We start from the raw sequence: 27498 nt of genomic DNA on the forward strand, positions 1-27498 counted from the left end.
TGTATGTTTGAATGACATGTTGTAGCTATAGCGATTAAATCACATGTCCGCGTTCTAGTGTTAAAGCATAGTTACACTGACTTTTAAAAAATTCTTTTCATTGATAGTTTGTATCTTGACATTATTTTGAGACCAACGAGAAAAATCCGCAAACTGCGTGGATTCTGTTCTCTCCCCAGCTTGCGCCCCCTCCCACGATCCAATGAACAAGAGTAGTGTAGTAACAAAGGCCGTGAACCGAGGCGTCATTGACAGCGGGCGCAGATGCAGGGTCCAGAAGTCAGGCGCTCCCGTCTCCAGTCCGGGCTTTCCGGGCTTCGATCATCTGCTTGGTTGCCCGTTTGCGGTCAGTGGCTAGCCCCAGCCAACACATGAAGTCAATGAACCAGGTGGTTGGGTTGAAATTTAAGCCAAATTCACTCGCAGAGTAGTCAAAGGGAAAGGTGTGATGGTAGTTATGGAAACCTTCACCTGGAAGACAAAGTAGGCTTGAAATAACACTATCAGCACCTCTCTGCAGAGCTTTTAAATGCCACGAGATTGCAAGACCCTGTGTTAGGCTCCATGGGGTAAAAAAACTTACAGAAGGTCCCCTGTGTACAAACCTACAAAGATGTGTGGTATGCCATCTGTTGTACTGCGCATGCATTTCAAGATACTGGACTGTAAGATTAGAGATGCTTTATTTTTCGTTTGCTTTTTATGTATGTATTATCTATGTGAAAAGTATTAGAGACCTATCACAGTTCAGTACTATATAGCCAATTGTGTTAGATGGCTACCTAGGCTAACTTTGTTGGATTTCTGAACAAACCGGACTTCCGAACTTGCTCTCGGAATAGAACGTGTTTGTATGTAGGGGACTTACTGTACTTGCCATCTGCCCTTAGGGAGCATTCACTGAATTGGCTAGACAAACGATAGGAACAGAAAAATAACAATAAAGTTATCAGCATAAAGTCTCAAGATGAATTTTCCCTGTGAACTGGTGACATGCTCCCATGATTTTAGAGCTGTACTTCGGAAGCTAAATGCCGAATGGCTGATAACAGATCATCATTTTGATGTATGTTCATAAAAGAAAAATAGCCTCTGTCGACTGAAGGGATTAAAGGAAGACTTCTTGGGAAAGCTCGGAAGAGATAAATGATAATCGTTCCCATAAGTAAGTGAATTAAGGAGTTGGATCTTTAAATATCCAAAATCTGCCTATATATTACTCTTCCCTTCACAGTGAGTAACTTTTCCTCCCTTACTGCCCCTCCCCCAGGGTGTTTTCAGGAGGAGTCTCACATCTTTTTTCATTTTTTTTCAAACAGCTTTATTGAGATGTAATTCACCATACAATTCACCCATTTAAAGTATCCAAGTTAATGGCTTTCAGTATATTTGCAAAGTTGTGCAGGCATCCCCAGAACGATCTTTATAACATTTTCACTACCTAAAAGAAACTCCACTCCCCAAGGATGGATGGATGTTGAGCCCCATCCATCCCCCAATCCTTCCAGTCCTACTTTCTTTCTCTGTGATGGTTAATTTTACATGTTAACCTGACTGGCCAAGGAGTGCTCAGATTAACCCTTATTTCTGGGTGTCTGTGAAGGTGTTTCTGGATGAGATTAGCATTTGAAGCAGTGGAGTCAGTAAAGTAGACGGTCCTCCTCCATGTGAGGGGGCATCAGCCAGTGCCTTAAGGGCCTGGAGGAGGAATTGCCCCCTGTTTTCTGGACACTGATTGAATGTATATTTCATCTTCTCCTGCCCTCAAACTGGGATCTGCATCATCAGCTCCCTAGTTCTCAGGCCTTGGTGCTCAGATTTAGTTATACCACTGGTTTCCAGGGTCTCCCGCTTGCAGATGGCAGACAGTGGGACTCAGCCTCCGTAATCTCACCAGCCAGTTCCTCATCATAAATCTCTCCTCCTTCCCCCACCCCATTCCCATAAACACACACATAGGCACACGCAGAAACAGAACACATCTGCCTCTATGCGGATGTATATTGGGTTGGCCAAAAAGTTCGGTCAGGTTTCCATGTGATCTTACAGAACACACCCAATATATAGGTAGAGAGAGACTTATTATAAGCAATATTATATATATAATTACATATATGTATATATTCCAGTATCCTTCCTGGGGAATTCCACAGACAGAGGAGCTAAGAGTTGGAGACAACTTAGCAACTAAACTACCACGTGCGTGTATATATATACATCGTCTCTGACTCTTTGTGACCCCAGGACCATAGCTTGCCAGGCTCCTCTGTCCATGGGTTTTCCCAGGCAAGGATACTGGAGTGGGTTGCCATTTTCTTCTCATAAATATACACACACATATACTGTCACAAAGAGTCGGACTCGACTGAGCAACTTTCACATTTACTTTTACTAATACAGTCTCTATAGATTGGCTTATTCTGAACATTTCGTGTAGATGAAATCAAATAATATGCCGTCTTCTGCGACTGGCTTCTTTCACTCAGTATACTGTTTTCAAGGTTGTAGCAGGTATCAGTACTTCATCTGTTTTTATTGCTGAAGAGTATTCCATGGTATGGATATACCACATTGCATTCATCCATTCATCAGGTGAGTGACATTTGCTGTATTTCTACTTTTTAGCTGTTATGAATAATGCTGCTATGAACACTCATATACAAGTTTTTATGTGGACATACATTGTCTTTTCTCTAGGGTATAAATCTAGGAGTGGAGTTCCTGTATCCTATAGTAGCCATTATTAACCATTTGAGGAACCGCCAGATTTCTCCTTTACTTCTTAAGTGGCTACTGGTCACCATACAGTTCTTCTACTGACCACATTTGGAAGAATCTGCTGTACGATGAGTCAATCAGATGGATCAGTCTGTGGTCTGTGCTCTTCTTTTCAATTTAGGTCTTTTCTACCCATCATTCTTGGACTAGAGTTCTAGAGTTTCCCCCTATTTTTCAGAAACAGGCACTGTTCTAAGAACGCTGAACATAGCCCCTGGTCTCCCATATGGCTGGTGTAACAAGAGTCTTCTGGTGACCTTTATCAGGAAAGCTGGCTGAGAGTTCAGTGTAGACCTTGAGAGTCTTCAAGCCAACGCCCAGTTTTTCAGGACCTGTGTCGTGGGCACATTCCCTGGGTTTCCTGGCCCACCATCCCCTATGTAAGGTGGTAACAGACGCATGGGGCCCACTCCTGTTGCTCTCAGAGTCACCACTGGATGTGGCTTCCCTCACCACGATTCTTATTAAAGACCAAGAGTGAGAGGAAGAGAAAACAACAGGAGGGGTCAGGAAGCTCACACTTTTCTCTCTGCTTATCAAGTTATTCCCAAAGCGAAATCGGGTCTTTATTCAACTTACATTGCTCTTGTCAACACAAGATCCCTAGGGTCTTAATGAATGGGTGACCCGTACACCACGATGGCAGAAATTCATTGCAGAGTGATGCAGAGACTGTTTATACTTAACAGCAGGAAACTTCCTTCCTGGGTTTGGTCTCGAGCTCAAGCTCAGCTTATACAGAAGCCCGAGATGCTTCTATCAAGACACAGCTGTGCAACCCCATGGACTGCAGCCTGCCAGGCTCCTCTGTCCATGGGGATTCTCCAGGCAAGAATACTGGAGTGGTTTGCCATTTCCTTCTCCAAGGGATCTCCCCAACCCAGGGATTGAACCCATAACACCCTTATGAAGCAGGTATTCCTGTTTCCATTTCACAAATAAGAAAGCTGTAAACCAGAGAGTAAGAGGCTTGTCCAAGAGCCAGGATCCTAACGCCAAAGCCCAAATCCATTTCAGTCCACTCCACTCCCTTGCCTCCCTCAACATGTCCCGCAAAACCCCGGAGAAGTCAAGAAGGTCTGAACACCCACTGTCCCCAGGGGTTCCCACGTGACACTCACCAATGGCACCCAGGGTGACGAGCGGGTTCTGCCGAGGACTGATGTGCTTGTCATAGGGCCGGTTTCCGTACATGTGGGCGACGCTGTTGACCAGCCAGGTGACGTTGAGTGAGATGGTGTAGCGCAGGATGGAGGCCAGGAAGTAGGAGTTCCACAGGCTCTCTCCCCAGATGTACCAGGGCACCAGCGTGGGGACTACGAAGCACATGAGCACCACGGTGATCTTGTAGTACCTGGAAAGAGGAGGAGGTCACGCTGCCATGGGGCACCTGTTGATGGTGGTGGGGGGCAGTGAGCAAGCTGCAGGGGGAGTCAGGAATGATGCCAGTCAGTTCCGTCAGCTCTTGGAGCCTGTTGTGTCTCTGTATGGGGGTCACAAACCCATCCACCTACCAGGGCTAGGCAGGTAACACCAACTTGAGAATTAGGGCAGGCAGAAGTTATAGGAAGTGGTAGGACCCTCTGCAAACTTCAGAATTTCAAGTATTAAACAATAGGTACAGGTGAAACCCCTGCATCTCCGAGCTACGTGTGTCCTACAAGCCACAGTTTGAGGGCTTCTATTTCTTTCACCAGTCAACCCGACAGACAGTTGTTTGTTTTTTTTTTAACCATAATTTCAAGAAATATCCAATATTCGTTGAATACTTTGCAGGTATGTGAACCTGTTTTAATGTAGCTCGGGAAAAAGGTAAACAACCCTTCCTTAAATGTTCTCTGTCCATCCGCAATTATGTTCCAAACCAGCATAAAAATGAACAAATATATGAACAAACATGGCCACATATAAAGCAAAGATTAAAAATAAACCATCAATAGTTTGCTTGCTGGACTTGTGTACCCAGCAAGTGTTTCCTGAGTGCCTCCTGTATACCAGGCCCCAAGGGCCAGTGGTACCAAGACAAATTTGAGAAGAGTCCCTGCTCCGGTCATGTGAAACCTTTGGCTATGTGGCACAGGCTCTTAGCAGGGACATGAAGGGGCTGTGAAATGAAAATGTCCAAAGCTGCCTGTTCCAGAACTTCCCTGGAGGTCCAGCGGTTAAGACTCCACACTTCCACTGCAGGGGCCACAGGTTCTATCCTTGGTCAAGGAACTAAGATCTCACATGCCACGCAGTTTGGCTAAAAAATAAACCCACCCCTGCCCCACTCCAAAACAGCAAAACAAAACAAAGCTGCCTGGTCACAGCTGTTTTCTCCTCGGTTTTCCTTCGGCTGACCCAGCTCGTGGGAGGCCTCCGTTAAAAGGCGCATGTATGAACCGGGACAGGGAGCAGCTTGAGGAAACAAGATGTGGGAGGTGGAAGAAATCTGACTTGAGTCCAGGTCTGATTCTTCACGGAAAACAAGCCTCTCTTTGTTCTTCCACTCTTTGTGTACACAGTGAGATGGTTCCCCAAACAGAGCATGAGGCAAGGGCTTGTATGTGGGTAGTTCATTTGGGGAAGTGACCTCGAGTCACAGAAGTGGGCAGCTGGGAAGAGGGAAATGAAAGGAGGGAAGAGTCAAGCTGTGGGTGCCCACTGCTGCGGGACCTCCATGGGACACATTACAGCTCAGAATTCTCTCTAGGAATGAAAAGGGGACTGTTTTCCCGTTGGCCCCAGTTCCTCTTTGGTCAAGGAGTCTACATGGGAGGTCAGCTCTCTCACACTTTCAGGTTTGCTTGGGTCAGAATGGCTGAGTGTAGTCACGGGCATCTCAGGTCGGGGTGGCAGAGAAGCCAGGGCAGGAAGTAGGCAGTGTGGCTGGGCACGTTGCTGGTGAGTTACACTTGTGCCCCAGGAACAGCTGGAGTGAAAAGGTGGGCTGGGAGTATGAGGTGGGCACAAGAGGTGTCCAACACAGGCAGGAATTACAATAACACATGGGGTTCTTGTGAGGAGCAAGTACGAATGCCAGCATGGGGAGCTCAGCTCGGGGCTCTGTGATGACCTAGAGGGGTGGGATCGGAGAAGGCGATGGCACCCCACTCCAGTACTCTTGCCTGAAAAATCCCATGGATGGAGGAGCCTGACAGGCTGCAGTCCACGGGGTCGCTAAGAGTCGGACACGACTGAGCGACTTCACTTTCACTTTTCACTTTCATGCATTGGAGAAGGAAATGGCAACCCGCTCCAGGGTTCTTGCCTGGAGAATCCCAGGGATGGGGGAGCCTGGTGGACTGCTGTCTGTGGGGTCGCACAGAGTCGGACACGACTGAAGTGACTTAGCAGCAGAGGAGTGGGATGGGAGTGAGATGGGAGGGAGGTTCAAGAGGGAGGGGATATATGCATACACATAGCTGATTCACTTCGCTGTATAGCAGAAACCAACACAACATTGTAAGGCAATTATACTCCAATTTGAAAAACACTAATGCCTAATGGATACTATGTGCTTACTACATGTCCTGGTTATTCTGAGACCCATCCATGTACGGGCTCATTTAATTCTAACAAAAATTTAGGAGGAGGGCACCAGTAGTATCCTCATTTTACAGATGGGAAAATTGAGCCTTTTATAGGTTATATAGTTGGGTCAAGGTCACAAGGCTAATAAGTAGCAGGACCAAGATTCAAATCCAGGCAGAAGCATTTCAGAGACTATCAGGCTATTCTGATTTGCAAATAAAATCATGTAGGTTTTGCAGATTGCTAGATGCACATAAGGCTCAGTTCCCACATAATTATCACTGTTTTTATTGGGCAACATATTAATCCATCAGGCTTCCCACGTGGTGCTAGTGGTAAAGAACCAACCTGCCAATGCAGGTAGACATAAAAGAGAGGGGTTCGATCCCTATGTCAAGAAGATCCCCTGGAGGAGGGCATGGCAGCCCACACCAGTATTCTTGCCTAGAGAATCCCATGGACAGAGGAGCCTGGCAGGCTGCAGTCCATAGGGTTGAAGAGTTGGACGTGACTGAAGAGATTATCACGCATGCACGTTAACCTATCAGCACCCATTTCGGCATAAGATGTGACTGCATTTTAGTGGAAGGAGGGTGCCTGGGAGGTCAGATGAGTGGCTGTAGTTGGAGGGGCAAAGACAACACACAGTGAAGAGATTGCTGGTCTGAGTCTGGGCTCCCAGAGTCCGAAGCAGAAGGCTTTTGGGGAGATGCTTGAAGCAAGGAAGGCAGGATGGGCCCGGGGAGAAGCTCATGCACAGTGAGCCTTGACAGATCCCGTGGAGCCAGGTGACTCTGCATCATCCAGCCCCTGGCCTCAGGGTGCCTCCTGAGCTGGGTGAACCTGTGTACAAGGGCAACTCCCCAGAAAGGACAGCAGCTGGGTGGGAGCATCCACTGAAGAGGGGATCTGCAAGAACCACACAGGCCGTGGCCAAGGGTCCTGGGAGCTTGTGCGGGTGTGTGAGGAGCCAGGGGCTCTGACGGGAAGCCCAGAGACGATGGTCTGCAGTGGCTGCTCATTGTGGGTGCCTCTGGGAAAGACAGGAAGCAGCTGAATGTTTCCATAGGGCACCCTGCAACTCGGGGTGGTTCCTTCCGTCCCTCCACTCTGGGTTACAATCCAGTACCTCTGAAAGGAGCCTCTCGAAGTCCTGTTCTTTTTTAAAATGCAGTTTCTTCCTTCCTACCTTTCCCGGCACCGGGGCTTAGTTGCCCCAAAGCATGTGGGATCTTTGTCCCCCAACTAGGGATCAAATCCATGTACCCTGCATTGCAAGTCGGGTTCTTAAACCACTGGATCACAAGGGAAGTCCCCCTAGTCCTGTTCTGAGCCACAGTCTGGGACCCTCATTTTGCTCCTGGAAAGGAAACAGAAATCACATATTAACGGCTGACTCTGTGCTGGATGCTGGGCTGAGCATACCATAGGCTTTCTCTCATTTACTCCTCGCCATGGACTCAGGATGGACACACTCCGTCAATGAGGGTGCTGTGCCGTGGTGCAGAGGGGCTGTGGTTTCCCGGGGAGAAGCCTGGCCCTTGCCGTGACTCTCTTGCTTTGCCCCCACCCTATGGAATCCACCGTCTCTGGTTTGACTGCAGCCCACAGGCTTCGGCTTCAGTCTAACCATTCTTCTCTCTCAGAGGATTTCTATAGCCCCCTTGGACCAGGCAGGAAGCCCCAGGTTATTGTACTTCTCAGAGAGAAAGGATGGCTATAACTTTTGAAAGGGAAATAACAAGTGTTAATTACAATGTAGAGAAACTGGAACCCTTATGCATCACTGATGGGAATGGAAAGTGGTGAAGCTGCTGCTGCTGCAAAAAATAAAAGCTTCTCAAAATGTTAAATATCAAATTATCATATGATCCAGCCATTCCAAATCTATGTATCTATTCAGAAGGTTGGAAAGCAGGGACTTGAACAGGCATTTGAGCACCAATGTTCATAGAAACATTATTAACAATAGCCGCAAGGTGGAAGTAACCCAAGTGTCCATTAGTAGATGAATGGATAAACAAAATGCTGTCCATCCATACAATGGAATACTATTCAGCCATAAAAAGGAACAAACTTCTGATACAAGTCACAACATGGATGAAACTTGAAAATATGAAATAAACCAGGCACAGAAGGACAAATATGGTTACGATTCCACTTATACAAAGAACGTAGAAAAGGCAATTCATAGAGAAAGTAGAATGGAGATCACTAGGAATTGGGAAGGAAGAGGAAAGGAAAAGCAATACCTATTGCTTCATAGGTATAGGGGTTTTTTTTTTTTTGAGAGTGATGAAAAATATTTGAATATAAAAGTGAAGATAGGTATACAACACTGTGACACGTGCCAAGTCACTTCAGTCATGTCTGACTCTTTGTGACTCCATGGACCGTAGCCCACCAGGCTCCTCTGTCCACAGGGATTCTATAGGCATGGGAATCTTATTGGCTTGGGTTGCCATGTCCTTCTCCAGGGGATCTTCCAGACCCAGGGATCGAACCTGGGTCTCCTGCATTGGCAGGCAGATTCTTTACCGCTAGCGCCACCTGGGAAGTCCACATACAACACTGTGAATATACTTAATGCTACAGAATTAATACACTCATGAATGGTTAAAATAATAAATAGCATGTTGCGTATATTTTACCTCAATAAAAAAAAGAGAGTGATGAAGGAACATTTTCCTTGATAACAGAAAGGGCTCAGAGGGAAAGATGGCGTCTCTTTTCTTCATAGCGTCTCCTGGACCTGCTCCACCGTCATTACCCTTGCGACGGCGACAGGAAGGAGGATCAGAAAAGAAAGGAGACCTCTTCAGTTGACGGAGCAGAAAGATGGAAAGGCTCTTGAATATGCTGCTGAGCCACCAAACTAACTGCCCCTTCAGTGGCTTTATTCCTGAGGTATTACTCTGGGACAAGACAGTCAAGAGGTTCTGTGGAGTAGCCAAAAGCCTCCTAGCATAATGTAGTGGACACTATGGTGAGGCATCCAGATTCCTCTTAGGATCAGAAGGCTTCATCTCCCAGGCGATGGCAATGCTGTCTCTGCCCAACTGAGTCATCTTGCCCCAAGTCACACCATTTTCCAACAACTCCATCCAGTGACTGACCTAAAAGGGCAGAAGTCCATTACCCAGGTGGAGTACCACCGCTCCAACTCACCATGGCTCTGAAGAATAAACCACCTGCAGGGCTGGCTGAAGCCTCCATTGAGACCAGTCAAGGCCCAGTTTCTTCCCTTCCTCAATCCTGTTTCTGTCCGTTCTTCCATAGGTGTTGACCCCAACAACCCTCCCCAGGAAACTTTCTACAATGTAATATCCATCCCAGAGGCAACTTCAGGGTAATCTGTCTTGCCACAGGATAGACTGCTGGGCCTGTAGAGTGAGGCATAAAGTCAGACTCTGCAGAGTCTAGCACAGAGCCCTGCACAGAGCAGGCACTCCTAAATCTGTTTACAGGAACGGTTAGTCAATGCTGAGTTCTCAGAAAAATAAAAGCACTTATGTGACTTCAGCAGGGCTGTTCAGAGTATGACTGATAAGATGCCAAGGTTTTCCAAAAAAACCACAAACTGCACAATGAATGTTCAGCCTGCTTTTGGGTTCCTCATGAGATGTTCATCTCTTGGACTGGTGCCAACACAGGATTGTGTATGTGAAGCCAACAACTCGATTAAAGACATTTTTGTTCCCTGAGACTCAACCCCCAGCTTCCACCAACAGGTTTCACTGTGAGGCTTCCTATGGAGGAGTCCTTGGGCCTGGAAAAGAAAACAACGGTCTTAAAGGCCCGTGCTGAATCATCTAACTTTGGGGAAAACAAAACTGAACTTTAAGTCCTGCCCTGATGCTCCGGGCCGGTTGCATCTACCTGGAACTTATCACCCCCTGCCCAGAAACCTCCCACCCCCTACATCTGCCCAGGAATTACTGCCCCCTGCCCAGGGGACTTATCACCCCCTGCCCAAAACCTCCCATCCCTTGTTCAACTACAAATGCCATCTCAACTAAAGATTACCCAAAATGTCTCGCCTGACTAACGCTTCCCTTATCGCTTCCACAAACCTCCCTTTAAATATGAAGCCTCCCTGATCCCTCTCGTGCTCAGCCTTAGGCCAACTGTTGCCCCTCCTTGCCTGAATAAAGGTAACCTACCTCCAATGAGAAGGCAATGGCATCCCACTCCAGTACTCTTGCCTGAAAAATCCCATGGACGGAGGAGCCTCGTAGGCTGCAGTCCATGGGGTCGCTAAGAGTCGGACACGACTGAGCGACTTCACTTTCACTTTTCACTTTCATGCATTGGAGAAGGAAATGGCAACCCATTGAGGTCGTCTCTCCTTCTTTTCTGCCTTGGCCCAAACTATATCTTACATCCTACCTCCAGTTTAATGAGTGATTTCTGAGCATGAGCTTCTAGGTCGTTCTCTGAGCTGCCAAATATGCTACATTTTTGGCAACATTTAAGATTAACAGCCAGTCTAACAGGTTTGGTCTTTTCTTGGAATGTGAGTGACTTCCTCTTTGTCTTTCTGTGAACGCTCAGATGGGAGTTATCTGATAGGAAAAGAAAGGAGATAGGAGAAGCCTCCTAAAACCATCAAGGGAGAAAGGAAAAGAAAGGGATGAAGAGAGAAGGGGCGGTAGAAATCTGAGGACGACCCAAGGAAGAGTAGCTGCACCCAGAGACTCAAACGTTTAAGCCAAAATCACAAAAGTCAACACTCAAGCTCACCTTACAGTAACTTGGGAGGCATGTCCTAGAGCTTCAAAGTGACAGCTTATAAGAGGAGGCCCACAATAGATGTTGGAAACCTTTCAGATCCCATCTCACAGTTGCTCATGACACCAATATCAAAGTGGGAAGATGGTTTTCAGCATTCCAAGATATGCAGTCCACTGGGCTTTCCAGGTGGCGTTAGTGGTAAAAACAGCAACAAAAAACTCACCTGCCAATGCAGGAGACTTTAAGAGGTGCAGTTTCAATCCCTGGGTGGGTCAGATCCCCTAGAGGAGGGCATGGCAACCCACTCCAGTACTCTTGCCTGGAGAATCCCACGGATAGAGGAGCCTGGTGGGCTACAGTCCATGGAATTGCAGAGTCAGACACAACTGAAGTGACCAAGCACGCACGTGCAGTCCATTTCACACATCAAATGCCATCACGCCACAACACTCCCGTCCAACTAGGCTTTGATTACAGGACATAGATATTGACACAGGCCCTAACCTTTCAATGCTTTGAAGAATATCCTTATGCCAATAAACTGGATCACAATAAGAATTGAAACATTAAAGGCCTTGAGACCAAAAGTTTTTTCTATGGAGAAGAATCAGGGATTTCATATATATATATATTCAAATCTGGGTGTGATAAGCATCTTAAAACTCTCATTTTTCTTCAGATGAAAAAGAAATTGCTGTTCTCTGTCTGCAAGCATTTCTTGTTGCTTGACTAACCCTTGCACAGCAGTCCGGTGCTGCTGGGGTGTGAGATCTTGAGAGTGAAATCTATTAAAGCATGAAAGAAGGGGAAATGACCTGCTGACTTCCAAACAGAGTCAGTTCAGGAAATGTGAAAAGAAGCAAATATAACGGGTGAGAGAGAAATTACAGTCCTCAAATGTATCGTAATGATGAGGGATGAGCCGTCACTGGCATCTTGATTAAATATGTTTGCTTCTGTGATTCCACTTACGGCCAAGTCAGAAATTCATCTTCCCTGCAATTTTCGCATCTTGTAGGGGACCAGGCAAAATCATCTGGGTGCTTACAATAAACATTTATTTTGAGGACAGATGATCTGCCCTGGCAGCTGGTTAAATGAATGGACCATTTCCTCCTTCCTTTGCCTCCTCTTTTATTGACCACCAGGAGGTGGAATATGTGATTTGTTTGGAGGCAGATCTGAAGACAGAAGCCCATTGATGGGCTTCAGAAAATCTTCCAGACTCTCTGAATTAAGTTGAAAAGAGGCTTCACCGCTGTACCCTGGAGCCTGCTTCTTGGATGCTTCAGTGTCTTTAAGTGAGAATGTTTCACGATGGCTGCATTCAAAGTATTCTCAGAAAGTTTTAATCACTCCAGATTTGTTTTTGACCCTTAGTTAGTCTTGACATCACTTGACATCACTTTGTGCTACTTCACAATAAGCATTCCCTTAGAAGAAAACCTTTAACTACACTACCTAGATGCATAATTCTCATATCCTGGCTAATTCCTCACATGGAGGAACCAGAGATAGCAACCAGCCTCTCCATGAAAGCATCTCTGTCGGAAACTTGCAACGTGTGGGAAAAAAGACATATTTTTATTTTCTCTCTGACTTCAGCTTTATTTGCTTTTGAGGTCTGAATGTGGAGGCTAGTTGCATCTATCTACTTGATTTTAATTTGTCTTTGTACAAACAGCTTGCATGAGCTCACTAAGCAGCGTTTCAAAAGATAAACACCATCACTGCAGAATTTTAACACAAAAGAGCATTATTCCTACCTCATTAACAATGAAGGACTTGAAGAAAAATGCCCAGACATATTGATTGCTAAGACCATGGAAGGAAGGTTAAAAGGACTTTTTCCCTTTTCAAAGCTTTGATTCCATTATAATGAGCGCAGGACAAATTCTTTGAGGTTAGGCTTTGCCTTGATCTAATTCACATCATTCGTTGTTCCTTGAACACAAAATGCTGGTTAACACAGCAGGTGCCCAATAAGTAGCTGAATTATTGACTTGCGTGACAGGAATCCACCTGTCTTTAGCCAAAAAATATTAAGTCAGTCCACCCTCAGTTGTTTGATATTTAGGATTTCTCCAGTCTCCTCTAGAAATTTAAGTTGATTTAGACACTATGTCAATCTGTGTCTCTCTTGAGGATTTTTTGTCTTTGTCCTTCATTTCCCCCACTCTCCTCCCTCCCTTCCTAATTAGTTACCAATCGTTCTCAATAAATTATAAGAATGACAGATTAACTCCCGATGGTAACAGAATATGATGACTAAAGATGAACAATTACAATTATTTACAAAATAACTTTAAAACAAAGTCACTGTACATCTACTTTCTCTCGTAAGACTGCACCCTTAAAACTGCATTCCACCTCGACTCTTGCTATCTGAGATAAACTGAACATCATGGGAAAACATAACCATTTTCTTTAACCTGGGACCCATGAAAATATATGCAAACTTTTTTTTTTTTGCATTTCCATTTTTCTGGGGTTCAAGGTCCACAGCTTTCATCAAATTCTCAAAGAGATATTCAATTCCCAAAAGAATGAAAGCCCAATATGTTAGGTTACTACTTTCTGCTTTGATCGTGCTGTTGTTATCTAAGTCTTTTTTTCTCTGTTTCCTTTAGGATCTGGCCTAAGATTTAAGCAAGAAAATTTTAATTTATGTTAAAGAGTGGTCCTTTGATGTATTTAAATTTTTTTTTTAAAGAGTGGTCCTTTAAAATATGAGATTGTCCTCCCTTCTCTATTTAAAGGTGAAATTTTTATAGAATTAGTGACAGTAGATAGCATTCTGTGTGTGCGTGTGTGTGTGTGTGTGTCTGCTCACATGTGGATCTTGTGCTAAAAGGACAATAGCCAAGTGACAAGAGTACAATCCTCTTGCCCCACCCAAGGGAGTAAGGTTGATTCCCAAACACTATCAATGATAAGTTACTCACCAGTAGCTGGTTTCTGCACAAGAAAGAAGCCACTGGAGTAATTTTGGCTATTTGCATGATCAATATCAACTGTTACAGATGAATTGATTTAGGTGGGCTGACTATGTTCCTTGTTGTGCGCAAAAATGAACAGGCTGACAAAACATGATTTTTTTTCCATTTCACGTGGAAGAAGTATCACCCTTGTGCACAATGCATGCTTTCTAGCCATGGTTTCCATTCCTAAACTCAAGCTGCACCATCTTTTCAAAGGTCTCCAGGACTTCAGAATTCAGCTGAAGTCTGATTTCCTGCAGAAAGCTATCCTGGGACTTCCCTTTCCAGTGCAGGAAACGCCAGTTCGATTCCTGTTCGAGGAACTAAGATCCCACAAGCTGCGCAGTAACCAAGCCCACTAGCCACAACTAAGACCCAACGCAGCCGAAAGTAAATAAATAGAAAAAAGAAAGAAAGCCTATTCTGGTAAATCTCCTCCCAAGTCTGCTGATTGCATTTTCCAATACCCCTCAGTACAACTGTGCTGTCAAGACTCAAGAAGACAACTACTTTAGACAGCTCAGCTGGGTTTTCTTGCTAGTTGAAGATATAAACGTTTAATTACCCCTACTTTCTTTTAAATTGTTTGTGGCAAAGGATAAGATGGAATTCCATCCAATGGAATCTGAATCAAAATGGGAAATTTCTACATGAAAGGGGCCAAAAGATAGAAATTTCCAGTTATAATTAGTAAGTCCTGGGTGTCTAATGTATGCTTGAAAGTACGTAGGGGAATGGATCTTGAAAGTTCTCATCATGAGATAAAGATTTGTAACTCTGTATGGTGAGGCATGTTAACTGGACTTACTGTGGTGATCATTCTGTATTATTTACAAATACTGAAGCATGTTGTTGTTCATCTCAAACTAATATAATGTTACGTCAATTATACCTCATTAAAGATGGGTATTTCCGGACTTCCCTGGTGGCAGAGTGGATTAAAAATCCACCTGCCAATGCAGGGGACATGGGTTCGATCCCTGGTCCAGGAAGATTCCACACGCTGTGGAGCGGACAAACCCACGGAGCACCTAAGCTCGTGGAGCACCTAAGCCTGTGCACCATGACTGTTGAGCCTGAGCCCTAGAGCCCCTGCTCCAAAATGAGAGAAGCCACCTCAATGAGAAGCCGGAATACTGCAATGACGAGTAACCCCCAGCCAGGACGTGGAAGCAACCTAGATGTCCATCTGCAGACGAATGGACAAGAAAGCTGTGGTACATAGACACAGTGGAATATTCAGTCCAGTTCAGTTGTGTCCGAACCTTTGCAACCCCATGAATCACAAGGCCTCCCTGTCCATCACCAACTCCAGGAGTTCACTCAAACTCATGTCCATCGAGTCAGTGATGCCATCCAGCCATCTCATCCTCGGTTGTCCCCTTCTCCTCCTGCCCCTAATCCCTCCCAGCATCAGAGTCTTTTCCAATGAGTCAACTCTTCACATGAGGTGGCCAAAGTACTAGAGTTTCAGCTTTAGCATCAGTCCTTCCAATGAACACCCAGGGCTGATCTCCTTCAGAATGGACTGGTTGGGTCTCCTTGCAGTCCAAGGACTGTCAAGAGTCTTCTCCAACACCACACTTCAAAAGCATCAATTCTTTGGTGGTCAGCTTTCTTCACAGTCCAACTCTCACATCCATACATGACCACAGGAAAAACCATAGCCTTGACTAGACGGACCTTTGTTGGCAAAGTAATGTCTCTGCTTTTGAATATGCTATCTAGGTTGGTCATAACTTTTCTTCCTAGGAGTAAGCGTCTTTTAATTTCATGGCTGCATTGGAATATTACTCAGCCATTAAAAAGAATACATTTGAATCAGTTCTAATGAGGTGGATGAAACTGGAGCCTATTATACAGAGTGAAGTAAGTCAGAAAGAAAAACACCAATAGAGTATACTAATGCATATATATGGAATTTAGAAAGATGGTAATGATAATCCTATTTGCGAGACAGCATAAGAGACACAGATGATAGAACAGTCTTTTGGACTCTGTGGGAGAAGGAGAGGGTGGGATGATTTGAGAGAATAGCATTGAAACATGTATATTATCATATGTGAAAAAGATCGCCAGTCCAGGTTCGATGCATGAGACAGGGTGCTCAGGGCTGGTGCACTGGGATGACCCTGAGGGATGGGATGGGGAGGGAGGTGGGAGGGGGGTTCAGGATGGGGAACACATGCACACCCATGGCTGATTCATGTCAATGTATGGCAAAAACCACTACAATACTGTAAAGTAATTAGCCTCCAATTAAAATAAATAAATTAAAAAAAAGAAAGTAATCCCTGTTTGCCACAACTAGAGAAAGCCTGAGCAAAGCCACCAAGACCCAGTGCAACCAAAAATAAATAAAATAAACAATAAAAATTTTTAATGGGAATTTCTATGTGCCAAATAAATAGTATGTGGAAATCAGTGCCCAGTTTTTGGTCCATCTTAATCAGTGAAAGTTGCTCAGTCATGTCCGACTCTTGGTGACCCCATGGACTGTAGCCCGCCAGGCTCCTCTGTCCATGGGATTCTCCAGGCAAGAATACTGGAGTGGGTAGCTCTTCCCTTCTCCAGAGGATCTTCCCAACCCAGGGATTGAACCCAGGTCTTCCTGACTGCAGGCAGATTCTTCACCATCAATTTTTTGAAATAACTTGACCTTCCATGATGGTGATGAGTGTTTTGGCCTGGGTTTCTCAAAAGGCAAGTCTAAGCAAAGCTTCTATGAATTACTCTATGTGGAGGGCTCAGTCCCAGGCAAACAGAATGTGGGCAGCAGGGAAAGTCAGGGGCTGGCCTGAGCTGGCCACTGCTTGACCCCTCAACCTGGGGGCTCCATCTTCCAAGAGGCCAGATGGGTGACGGAGACTTGGAACAACCCTTCTGGGAGGAAGAAGGGGGAAAAGTGCATCTACCAGCCGCCCTACATTGCCCACATCCCCACTACCACCACACGGAAACTTCTGGATTGTCAACATGGGTGCTGAGAGGTGTCACAGGCTCCAGCACCAATAGAGATGCCCCAGTGCAGGAGGCTCGGGCATAAGGATAGCGCTGTCAGGATGAACCTGCCGGAAACCAACTGGCGCGCAGAGAACTGCCAAGAATGAGGGGCTTCAGCCTCAGGATAGAGGCGGTCCAGACGTCTGTAATGTTGCCTAACAGCTGTCTGATACAATGAGCGTGAGCCTTAGACTCTGTTTTGCCCACAGGGTCTGTTAAGGTACGAAGCGCTCTTGGCCTCAAGTAACTGACTTATTATATGACTCAGCCACTACAAGAACTGAGTTCTTATATTTACTTATTAAACTTTGCCGATTCCGCCTTTATTTTCAGGTGCACTGAAAAGCTGCCACTTCCATTTGTCAGTTTTCCCACCTGCAGCAGCTTCCCTGTCTCCTAACTTGCTCCTCTTAATCTGTGAAGGGTCCGAAAACCCTAGAGAGCTGAACTTGTATTTGCATGCAGATGGAGAACACACAGGCTCTGAGTCAGGGCCAAAGAGGGTAACTGGGGCTGAGACTGAAAATACAGAATTACTAGGAGTGTGATGTTTATTCAAAGATCTTTCTATGGAGGTTAGAGGATTCTGTGAAATACAGTGAATCTGGTACTGAGCATCTACTGTGACAATTCTCTCTGTTTATTCACAGGTTCTTGGCTTTATTCCAGTTAAATGAAATGATGGCATAGCTGAATTTCAGATAAATGAGACTCTACCATATTTAGTTTTCACTATACTGTGTGTATTTGAACTTAATGATATTGTTATACTGTCTGTGATTTACTTGAAGATACTTCAGCATAAACAGTGTGAGACAGGGATGTGTATGTGTGTGTGTGTGTGTGTGTGTGTGCGCGCGCGCGTGCGCACACACGTTTTATTCTTCACCCTAGGGAATGTCCATTAACATCTGAAGTACCCTCATCAGGAACCCACACTTCATTAGTTAGCATTTGACAAACTCTCATAGTTCATAAACCAGAGGTCTGTTATAGAGTTCAACTACTGTTGAACTCTAAAGAGTCCAGCCTAAAGAGTTTGTAATTAGGATAAGGAAAATAAATTTTCACGGATAAAATGAGTGGTCCAAACACGTGGGTCGGCTAGAAATACTAGGTAGGTACCTCTCAGCAGGATCAGCGTGGTATCACCTAAGCTTTTGTTCCACCCTGCGCCCAGCCACTGAGAGAATTCTGTTGCTGGATTCCAACAGGAAGAGGATATGACTGCATCATGGCTTCCATGCAAGGGGCTTGTGGCATTCAAAAGGGCAGGAAGCAGGGTTTTTAAAAAGAATGAAATAAAGTCATTTGCAGCAACATGGATGGGTCTAGAGATTGTCATGCTGAGTGAAGCAAGCCAGACAGAGGAGGGGAAATAGCAAATGACATACATTCTACACAGACTCTAAAAAGAAATACAAATGAACTTACTTGCAAAACAGAAACAGACCCACAGACTTAGAGAATGAACTTACAGTTGCCCTGGGGGTACGGCGGGGAAGGATAGGGGAAAGGGATAGTTCAGGAGTTTGGGATGGACATCTAAACACTGCTATATCTAAAATGGATAGCCAACAAGGACCTAGTGTATAGCACGGGGAACTCTGCTTATGTGGCAGCCTGGATGGGACAGGAGTTTGCAGGGAGAATGGATACATGTATATGTATGGGTGTGTCCCTTTGCTGTCCACCTGAAACTATTACAACATTGTTAATCAGCTACACTCCAATACAAAATTTAAAAAAAATTTTAAAGGGTAGGAATCAGGGATTCATGAAGCTTGCAGATGTGGTACGTGGCTGTTTTTGTCCCTCATAGCGGTAGAATTTTGTGTGATGTGGGATTCTGTTCCCATGGGCTTCTTCCTCCTCTCACACTGGAGTTGGCCAAAGTCAGCTCCCAGCGTACGTGGCCAAATGAGTCTCCTGCGGCACCATCTATGTTTCTGTACCAGTTCTCTCACTGTACCTTTCCGGGTCAGAGAACCATGGACGCAGGGGAAGATGACTGCTGGTGTGATGATGCCAGGCACAAATGGGTGCTGCTGCTCATGGAACTCCCCTACCTCCCGAGGGAGGTGGGACTCCAGGCAGCTGAAACATGGAGCAGAGTACCCCCGGGGCTGGTGGTAACGTCCATGAGTCACTCACTTTAGCAACTGAGGGTTAGAGCACCATACACAAATCATCACCCCTGAAGCCGGTTCTTGGATGTAGGCTGCCCAGGGCTCTCTCTATAAACTGGAGGGTAAACATACTCCTTAGTCCCCAAAGTATTCAGGGAGGATGCTGCATTTTTTTTTTTAGTCTCAATAAATAAGAGAGATGAATTGGTCATAGTCATAGTCCTCAAGGAGCTTATGATCTAATGAGAGAACTATACATGTGGGCCAGGCAAGAACACCAGAACCAGATGCCAGGTAGGCATTTCCTTCTCCAGGGCATCTTCCCGACTGAGGGATAGAACCCACGTCTCTTTCGTCTCCTGCATTGGCAGGCAGATTCTTTACCAATGAGCCACTTGGGAAGCCCAACATTAACTATAAGGGAAATTAAAATAAAAATATCTCCTTGATTGAATAAATACTAAATGTTAATATATATCAATAATACAAGATTACATATAAAGTAAATAAATGTGTTTGTTCATGTCATACAGGAATATTAAATTGATCGGTTCATTAAAATAACAATAAACCTATTACATGTTAGCATAAATAACACATGTTGATGAAAAATAACTATTTTCCGAAACAAAAAAAAAAGAGTTTCAGTATGAAGAATGGCCTCATTTTACATAATTGAGACTCTCTTTAACATCTGGCTTAACAGAGGCAGCTGGATTGACATATCTGTGCCTGCAGTCAGTCTGCTGTAATATCCCTGCTTGATGACTGAAGAAAAGCTGCCTTACACAGCTCTGTGCGTAGAAACAGGAGAACCTCACAGACACCCCCCTCCAAAAAGGCAAGAGCTTATATGCTACATATAAAACTTGTACGCTTAGGGACCTCTCACCCGGAGGGACCTTGAAAACTGACCTCAGCTCTCCAAGGGTAAGTTGTGAAGAATAAGAGTTGTCAAGGCAACATGACAAGACAAGAACATTCTAGGTCCTGCGCGCGTGCTAAGTTGCTTCACTTGTGTCCGACTCTGTGAGACCCCATGGACTGTAGCCCACCAGGCTCCTCTGTCCATGGGATTCTCCAGGCAAGAATACTGGAGTGGGTTGCCGTGCCCTCCTCCAGTTCTAGGTCTGTGCTTCCCAAAGAATCACAGCACATCCTAATCACCTGGGATCTGAGGGTGCGGCTGGAATTCTGCTTTTCTAACAAGCTCCCAAGTGATACTGATGCTGCTGGTCCCCAGAACTGCAGTTTGAGTAGCATAAATCTAAGCCAGAGAAAAAGCAGGAATCGAAGGCAAAGTGTCAGAGAGCAGGCTAAAGTGCAATGGAATGGCATGACTCAAGAGAAGAGTACAAGGCGGGCAGTTCCAGGGGTAAGGAAAGCAGGCCTGGTCTCGGAGATGACAGTGGTAACTTTTCCCGAGGGGAAGCCACGGAAAGGTCTTAGGCAGGAGACAAGTCTGGCTCACACGAAGTATCAGATGAGACGGTTGGATGGCTTCACTGACTTAATGGGCCTGAGTTTGAACAAACTCCGGGAGATGGTGAAGGACAGGGAAGCCTGGCATGCTGCAGTCCATGGGGTCGCAACTTGGCAACTGAACAACAGCAACAACAAAAAATAACTCAGAACTGCAATAAACACAAAACATATGAGCAAAGTAAGCATGAAAAGGATGAAGTGGAGGAAGTAATATTCTCAGTGGATATTATTACAACAGAGTTTATTGCGAAGAACATGTGCTTTGGATGAGGATTGAGTTTGTCTAAATTCCAACTTTGCCTTCTTCAAAATGTTACCGAATCGCTTCTTGGCCTTTTGGCTAAGATCAAAATGCCACCCAGTTAACGTTTCAGAGCTTCAGATCCCATGCCGTGTAAAGAGATATGAATTACATGCACAGAGAATGAGTTTGGTGCATAGTAGGTACTCAAAATGCTGAAATGAACACAATAAAGAATTATAGAGATAATTTTAAAAATAAAAACTGGAAGTTATTGCTGTCATTTTAACATTAGAGGAAAGCATGAAACAAGACAATGGGGCTTAAGGGTTTTGTTTTTTTCAAGAGCAAAAACATTCAGAATGAAAAACAGAGGGGAATCACCTAGAAGTAAATGTTTTCCTACTGATGTGCCAGACAGTGTCAGCCCATAGTCATCCTCAGTAATGGAGGAGCTGCACTTCCCTGGTGGTCCAGGGGTTAAGAATCTGCATTCCCACTGCAGGTTCGACCCCTGATCTGCGAAGTTCTGCATACCTCAAGCTGTGGCTGAAAAAAAAAAATCAAATCAAATCAAAAATAATGGAAAAGGAGAGAGACATTAGATGCTGGTGGCAATTGGAAGAGAAGGACCTCAGGCCTCAAGCTAATTATTTTTTAATACAACCTGGACCCAAAGTTCCAATACAAAAGTTGAAGGGTTTAAATCTTAGATTATTTTTCCCCCTTCTAGTTTCCTGGTGGTTATAATGGCAGATAATAATGGACAAAGATACAAGGGCAGAGAGGAAAAATTTATGCATATGAAATACAGCCACCACAGGTTTAAAAGCGCTCTCTCTGCCTGAGCACTCCCTGTAGGTCTTTCTAGTCCTCTTTCTCTATAACGCTTGGCTTGCAGAATCCAGAAATTCCCTTGGCACCACCTGGGATTCTGAGACTCTTAACACCTCATTCTTGGCTTGAAGTGTGAGTTATTGAAGTCACATATAAGGTGTCACTTTCTCACTCCATTAGAGCAACCATTGGCCGTCTGACCGTAAATGAAAGTTTTCATTACTCTAAAAACAGATTCTTGGGCAGAATTTGAAAGGCTATTAATTTATCTTGAAGAAAAGACATATATGGGGTTTGCCTAAATCTCTTAATAGTTAGGACATCTGAGGAATTGTTTTTCTTTACTTTGAAAGGAAAGGCAAGATAAGAGGAGGTTTATGAGAGAAAGCCAAATGTCAGAAGAGATAGCTCGCTTCATCTGAGTCGTCAGTGAGCATGTTTGGACAAACCACATTATCCCAGCACTACGAGTCTCTGTATCCGTGTGAATGATTTGTTATTGTTTTATATGAAAATGGGCAGTGTGAGGAGAAATAAGTGACTTGGACAGGGAGACAGTTCAAAGCCAATTTCCTCAGCTAGGGGGCTAATGGTGATTTCCTGGGTCTTTCTAATCACTGGGAATTCATCTTTCTTAATCTTTGTAATTTCCGTATTCTACGAGAACTTGGCTCTTGGAACATCCTTGCCGTAAGCTCTTAGAACTTCCCACAAAGGGAGAATTAGCCTGTGCTTTATTTTACTTTACTTATTTTATTATTTTAATACTTAATTATTTGGCTTCAACAGGTCTTAGTTGTGGTAAGTGAGATATAGTTCCCTGACCAGGGATTGAGCCTGGGCCCCCTGCATTTGGAACGCAGAGTCTTAGTCCCAGGACCACCAGGGAAGTCTCCACTCACTCATTTTAAGAATCTCTGAATCCACAAAAGCATCTCTTGAAAGAAAGCAAAGAGGGAAGGAGGGTGAATTTTTAATTTCTAAAGCTGGAGAAGACTCTTGAGAGTCCCTTGGACTGCAAGGAGATACAACCAGTCCATTCTGAAGGAGATTAACCCTGGGATTTCTTTGGAAGGAATGATGCGAAAGCTGAAACTCCAGTACTTTGGCCACCTCATGTGAAGAGTTGACTCATTGGAAAAGACTCTGATGATGCTAAAGCTGAAACTCCAGTACTTTGGTCACCTCATGCAAAGAGTTGACTCATTGGAAAAGACTCTGATGCTGGGAGGGATTGGGGGCAGGAGGAGAAGGGGACGACTGAGGATGAGATGGCTGGATGGCATCACAGACTTGATGGACATGAGTCTGAGTGAACTCCGGGAGATGGTGATGAACAGGGAGGCCTGGTGTGCTGTGATTCATGGGGTCACAAAGAGTCGGACATGACTGAGCGACTGAACTGAACTGAACTGAAAGCTGGGGTAGCTACCCTACCTGTCTTGATGGTGGTTCTGGGTTGGTGCCCTCTGCCTCTAGCCAGAGGGGCTTCCCAGGTGGCTCAGTGGTAAAGAATCCGCCTGCCAATGTATAAGATGCAAAAGACTCAGTTTCGATCCCTGGGTTGGGAAGATCCCCTGGAGAAGCAAATGGCAACCCACTCTAGTAATTTTGCCTGGGATAATCTGATGGACAGAAGAGTCTGGTGGGCTACAGTCCATGAGGCTGCAATGACTGAGCATGCACGCACGCCTCCTGCCAGCACCCCTTGGGGCAACAACCTCCACATTCTCTACAGGTATGAGCCTCCGAGGTGTTTTGTGAAAAGTCCGGGTAATTCACCATTTCCTAGTAATTCACCAGTTCCTGTCATTTACCTGAGATACCTAGGGCAATAAGTTAAGGTCTTGCCATCCACTCCCTGTCCCTGGGATACAAATTCAGTGGTGCTGTTAACAATAACAAAAATTGTAGCATGCCTAGGAATGAACCAAACAAGAAACATGCAAGATCTATATTTAGAAAACTATGAACATTTACTGAAGGACAGTATGACAAAGGAATCAACTCTGTTCCTGGACAAAGAGATTCAGGAGAATGCCCTCACCTTGTAAAGAACCATCATTCTCATGCAGACTTCTAGAACCCTGTTCTTTCTTCCCTACTTTATCGTGGATTTTCTCAGTTCATGATATAATCGTCTACTAGTGTTACTTTCATACGTGGACTTGGAGGTCTCTGGCGATTTCATGAGTGTCTTCTCAATTAAAAGATTTAGTTGTTCAGTCACCAAGTCCTGTCCAACTCTTTGAGATCCTATGGACTGCAGTACACCAGGCTTCCCTGTCCTTCACTATCTCCCAAAGTTTGCTCAAACTCATGTCCATTGAATCAGTGATACCATTCAACCATCTCATCCACTGTCATCCCCTTCTCCTCCTGCTCTCAAGCTTTCCCAGCATCAAGATCTTTTCTAATATGTCAGCTCTTCACATCAGGTGGCCAAAGTATTAGAGCTTCAGCTTAAGCATCAGTCCTTCTAATGAATATTTGGGGTTGATTTCCTTTAAGATTGACTGGTTTGATCTCCTTGTTGTCCAAGGTACTCTGAAGAGTCTTCTCTACTTAAATGATAAGATAAATAAAAACAAGGACTGTCTCTTTTCAGTTCAGTTCACTTCGGTTCAGTTCAGTTGTTCAGTCGTGTCCAAATCTTTGCAACCCCATGGACTGGAGCACGCCAGGCCTCCCTGTTCATCACCAACCCCTGGAGTTTGCTCAAACTCATGTCCGTCGAGTCAGTGATGCCATCCAAGCATCTCATCCTCTGTTATCCCCTTCTCCTTCTGCCTTCAATTTTTCCCAGCATCAGGGTCTTTTCCAACGAGTCGGCTTGTCGCATCAGGTGGCCAAAGTATTGGAGTTTCAGCTTCAGCATCAGTCCTTCCAATGCATATTCAGAACTGATTTTCTTTAGGACAGACTGGTTAGATCTCCTTGCAGTCCAAGAGACTCTTAAGAGTCTTCTCCAATACCACAGTTCAAAAGCATCAATTCTTCTGCACTCAGCTTTCTTTATAGCCCAACTCTCACATCCATACATGACCACTGGAAAAACTACAGCTTTGACTAAATGGACCTTTGTTGGCAAAGTAATGTCTCTGCTTTTTAATATACTTTCTAAGTTGGTCATAGCTTTTTTTCCAAGGAGCAAGCATCTTTTAATTTCATGGCTGCAGTCACCATCTGCAGTGATTTTGGAGCCCCAAAAATAAGGCCCACATCTGGGGGGAAAAGATCATGATGCTGGGAAAGACTGAAGGCAGGAGGAGAAGGGGATGACAGAGGATGAAATGGTTGGATGGCATCACCAACTCAATGGACATGAGTTCGAGCAAGCTCTGGGAGGTTCACATCTGGGGGGAAATGTTGGATCCAATGCATGAAAGAGAAGTGTACTCTGGTTTTAAAGCTTTGAAGGTGAAGGATCCACTTATGTTTTTATTTATGGAGATATAAAACCTCAGTCACTTTGGATTTATATGAAAACCGGGCAAATGAACAGGCTTTTAAAACCTAAGGTTTTGGACTTCCCTGATGGTCCAGTGGTTAAGAATCCCCTTGCTGCAGGGCAGTTCGCCCATGTGCCACAGCTACTGAGCCCAAGTGCTGCAAATGCTGAAGCCCACGTGCCCAGAGCCTGCACTCCACTGCAATGAGAAGCCCATGCACTGTAATTAGAGAGTAGCCCCAACTCGCCCCAACCAGAGAAAGCTCGTGTATAGCAATGAAGACCCAGAGCAGCCAATAAATAAATAAACAACAAAATAACTAGAATACTAGAAAAAAAACCCTAAGGTCTTCACAAACAGTATGGCTTTCATGGAGTGCTGGATGTGTGATTAATTACACAAATGTTTACTGAATAGTTCCCCACATTTTCATATAAATTAATTTACTCACCCAAAAACTTTGTCAGGTAGATATCACTATCATCATTTTATGGGTGTGGAAGAAACAGAATCTCAGAGAATGTAAAAGTCAGATCTTTTGATTCCAAGACTGTATTTAACCTCTCCAAAACTACCTCTTTGGGTCAACTAAATGAATGAAAACACAGATCATAATTCTCTCTATGCTTCACATAGTTTTAAAAATGGCTTGGTTTCTGAATGCACGTCTGTTGTTGTATATAATGTTGTCAGCACATGTAATATATACACCGCCAATGTTACATTATGTAATGCCCCAAGTCCCATATTCTGTCTCTCTTCTGACCTTCAAAATACCTCCAGGGATGTTAGAAGGGGCATGGGAGGGGGCATCGAGACGCTTTGTTTGGAGTGGTTTCAAGAAGTCCATGATGAAGCCATGAGGGTTACTTTTCAGTATGCACCCTTGATACAATTCACAGAGCACCTCGTAGTGCATGCTCAGGGTTGAGAATCCTGATTTGCCTCTGGACATCCTTTGTATTGATAAAAACAGAGAAAACGGCTGAGAGTTCAACCCAAGTTTGTTCAGCAGGGGTTTCATTTCTGCAGTGCTCCTGTGTAAATTGTGTTAATAACAAAACCTCATATCTCTCTACCTAATCATTCCATGACACATTTAACAGGCTATAACATGGTGAGACAGGGACTTAGGAATTAGAATAAATTGTGTCACAGGAAAAGCTCCCTGGTAGCTCTGACATGACAGACTCTCATGAGTAATCTAAACATTCATTTTGGGTAATGGAACAGCTACCAATAAATTCATTACTTAAGACAATATTTTCGCTTCTACTGTCAATGGACAAGGGAGCTCCATAATAAATTACCAATCAGCAGTCTGCATCAGTAAGAGAGCGAAACATACTTGAATTTCACAAATACGCAGGCATCATACTCTTTTGGTTTCAAAAACAGAGTCAGCCTCATTGAAAATTTTCACAAAACAGCTGTCACAATGACATAAACTTTGCAAATCATTTCACAGCAAGAATTATGGTTGTATAGACACTTTACCGTCTGAGCCACCAGGGAAGCCCCATATGATAAGTAATGGATCTGTTTCCGGTTAACTAGTCTATTTCTTTAAATGTATGCACTGGCGGTTTCAGATGCCTGTTTAAACATCTTCTTTCTAGCTTAGTAGTTCTCTCCAGATAGATGTGGAGAGGAGCTGGAACAGGAGAGAATCTTGCATGAAGAAAAACAGCACTAAAATGACTCATAACCTATGTTAACATATCCCAGCTCAGACCACTGAAGGGAGGATGGACAAGACACGTGTAACATACTCCATGGGTGAATTTGCCTATCTAGACATCAGACTCACTTGTGACTGTTCTACCTTCTTGTCCCATGATAGGCAGGATTCTGGATTTAAAAAAAAGTAGGCTTTGGAGATGGAAATGGTAACCAACTCCAGCAGTTTTGCCTGGGAAATTCCATGGACAGAGGAGCCTGGGGGGCTCCAGTCCATGGGCTCGCAAAAGAGTTGGACATGACTGAGGAAGCAGCAGGCACTCTCCAGAGGCCCCAGAGCTTTTGATGGCAGAGCCAGAACTGTGGCTGAAGACTCCCAGCTCCCAGGCCTCTTCATCCTGGCCTCTCTCACCAGATATGAGTGTGGAAAACTAGAATCTAAAATATTCCTGAGGGCTTTCCTGGTGTCTCAGTGGTAAAGGATCCTTACTTTCCAATGCAGGAGATGCGAGTTCCATCCCGGGAAGATCCCACACGGCACAGAGCAGCTAAGCCCATGCCGCCACTACTGAGCCTGTGCTCCAGGACCCGGGAGCTGCAGCTCCTTCAGTCTGTGGGCACAAAGCCCAGCCCATGCTCTGCAACAAGAGAAGCCACCACAG

The 27498-nt window shown here is 44.7% G+C and overlaps 1 protein-coding gene across 1 annotated transcript in view; it reads right to left on the reverse strand.

The window, feature by feature from the left end:
- Positions 1-277: 277 nt before the first annotated feature.
- Positions 278-27498, reverse strand: part of SCD5 (stearoyl-CoA desaturase 5) — a 169068-nt gene continuing 141847 nt past the window's right edge. Inside the window, exons 4-5 of the mRNA XM_052642226.1 lie at positions 3900-4132; positions 278-471 (exon numbers count right to left, since the gene is read on the reverse strand). Of these exons, the coding sequence (XP_052498186.1) occupies positions 281-471; positions 3900-4132 (424 nt within the window). The 3' untranslated portion in view covers positions 278-280. The remainder of the gene's footprint in view (positions 472-3899; positions 4133-27498) is intronic.

The sequence above is a fragment of the Budorcas taxicolor genome, chromosome 6, assembly GCF_023091745.1.
Source record: "Budorcas taxicolor isolate Tak-1 chromosome 6, Takin1.1, whole genome shotgun sequence".
In the NCBI taxonomy this organism is placed as follows: domain Eukaryota; kingdom Metazoa; phylum Chordata; class Mammalia; order Artiodactyla; family Bovidae; genus Budorcas; species Budorcas taxicolor.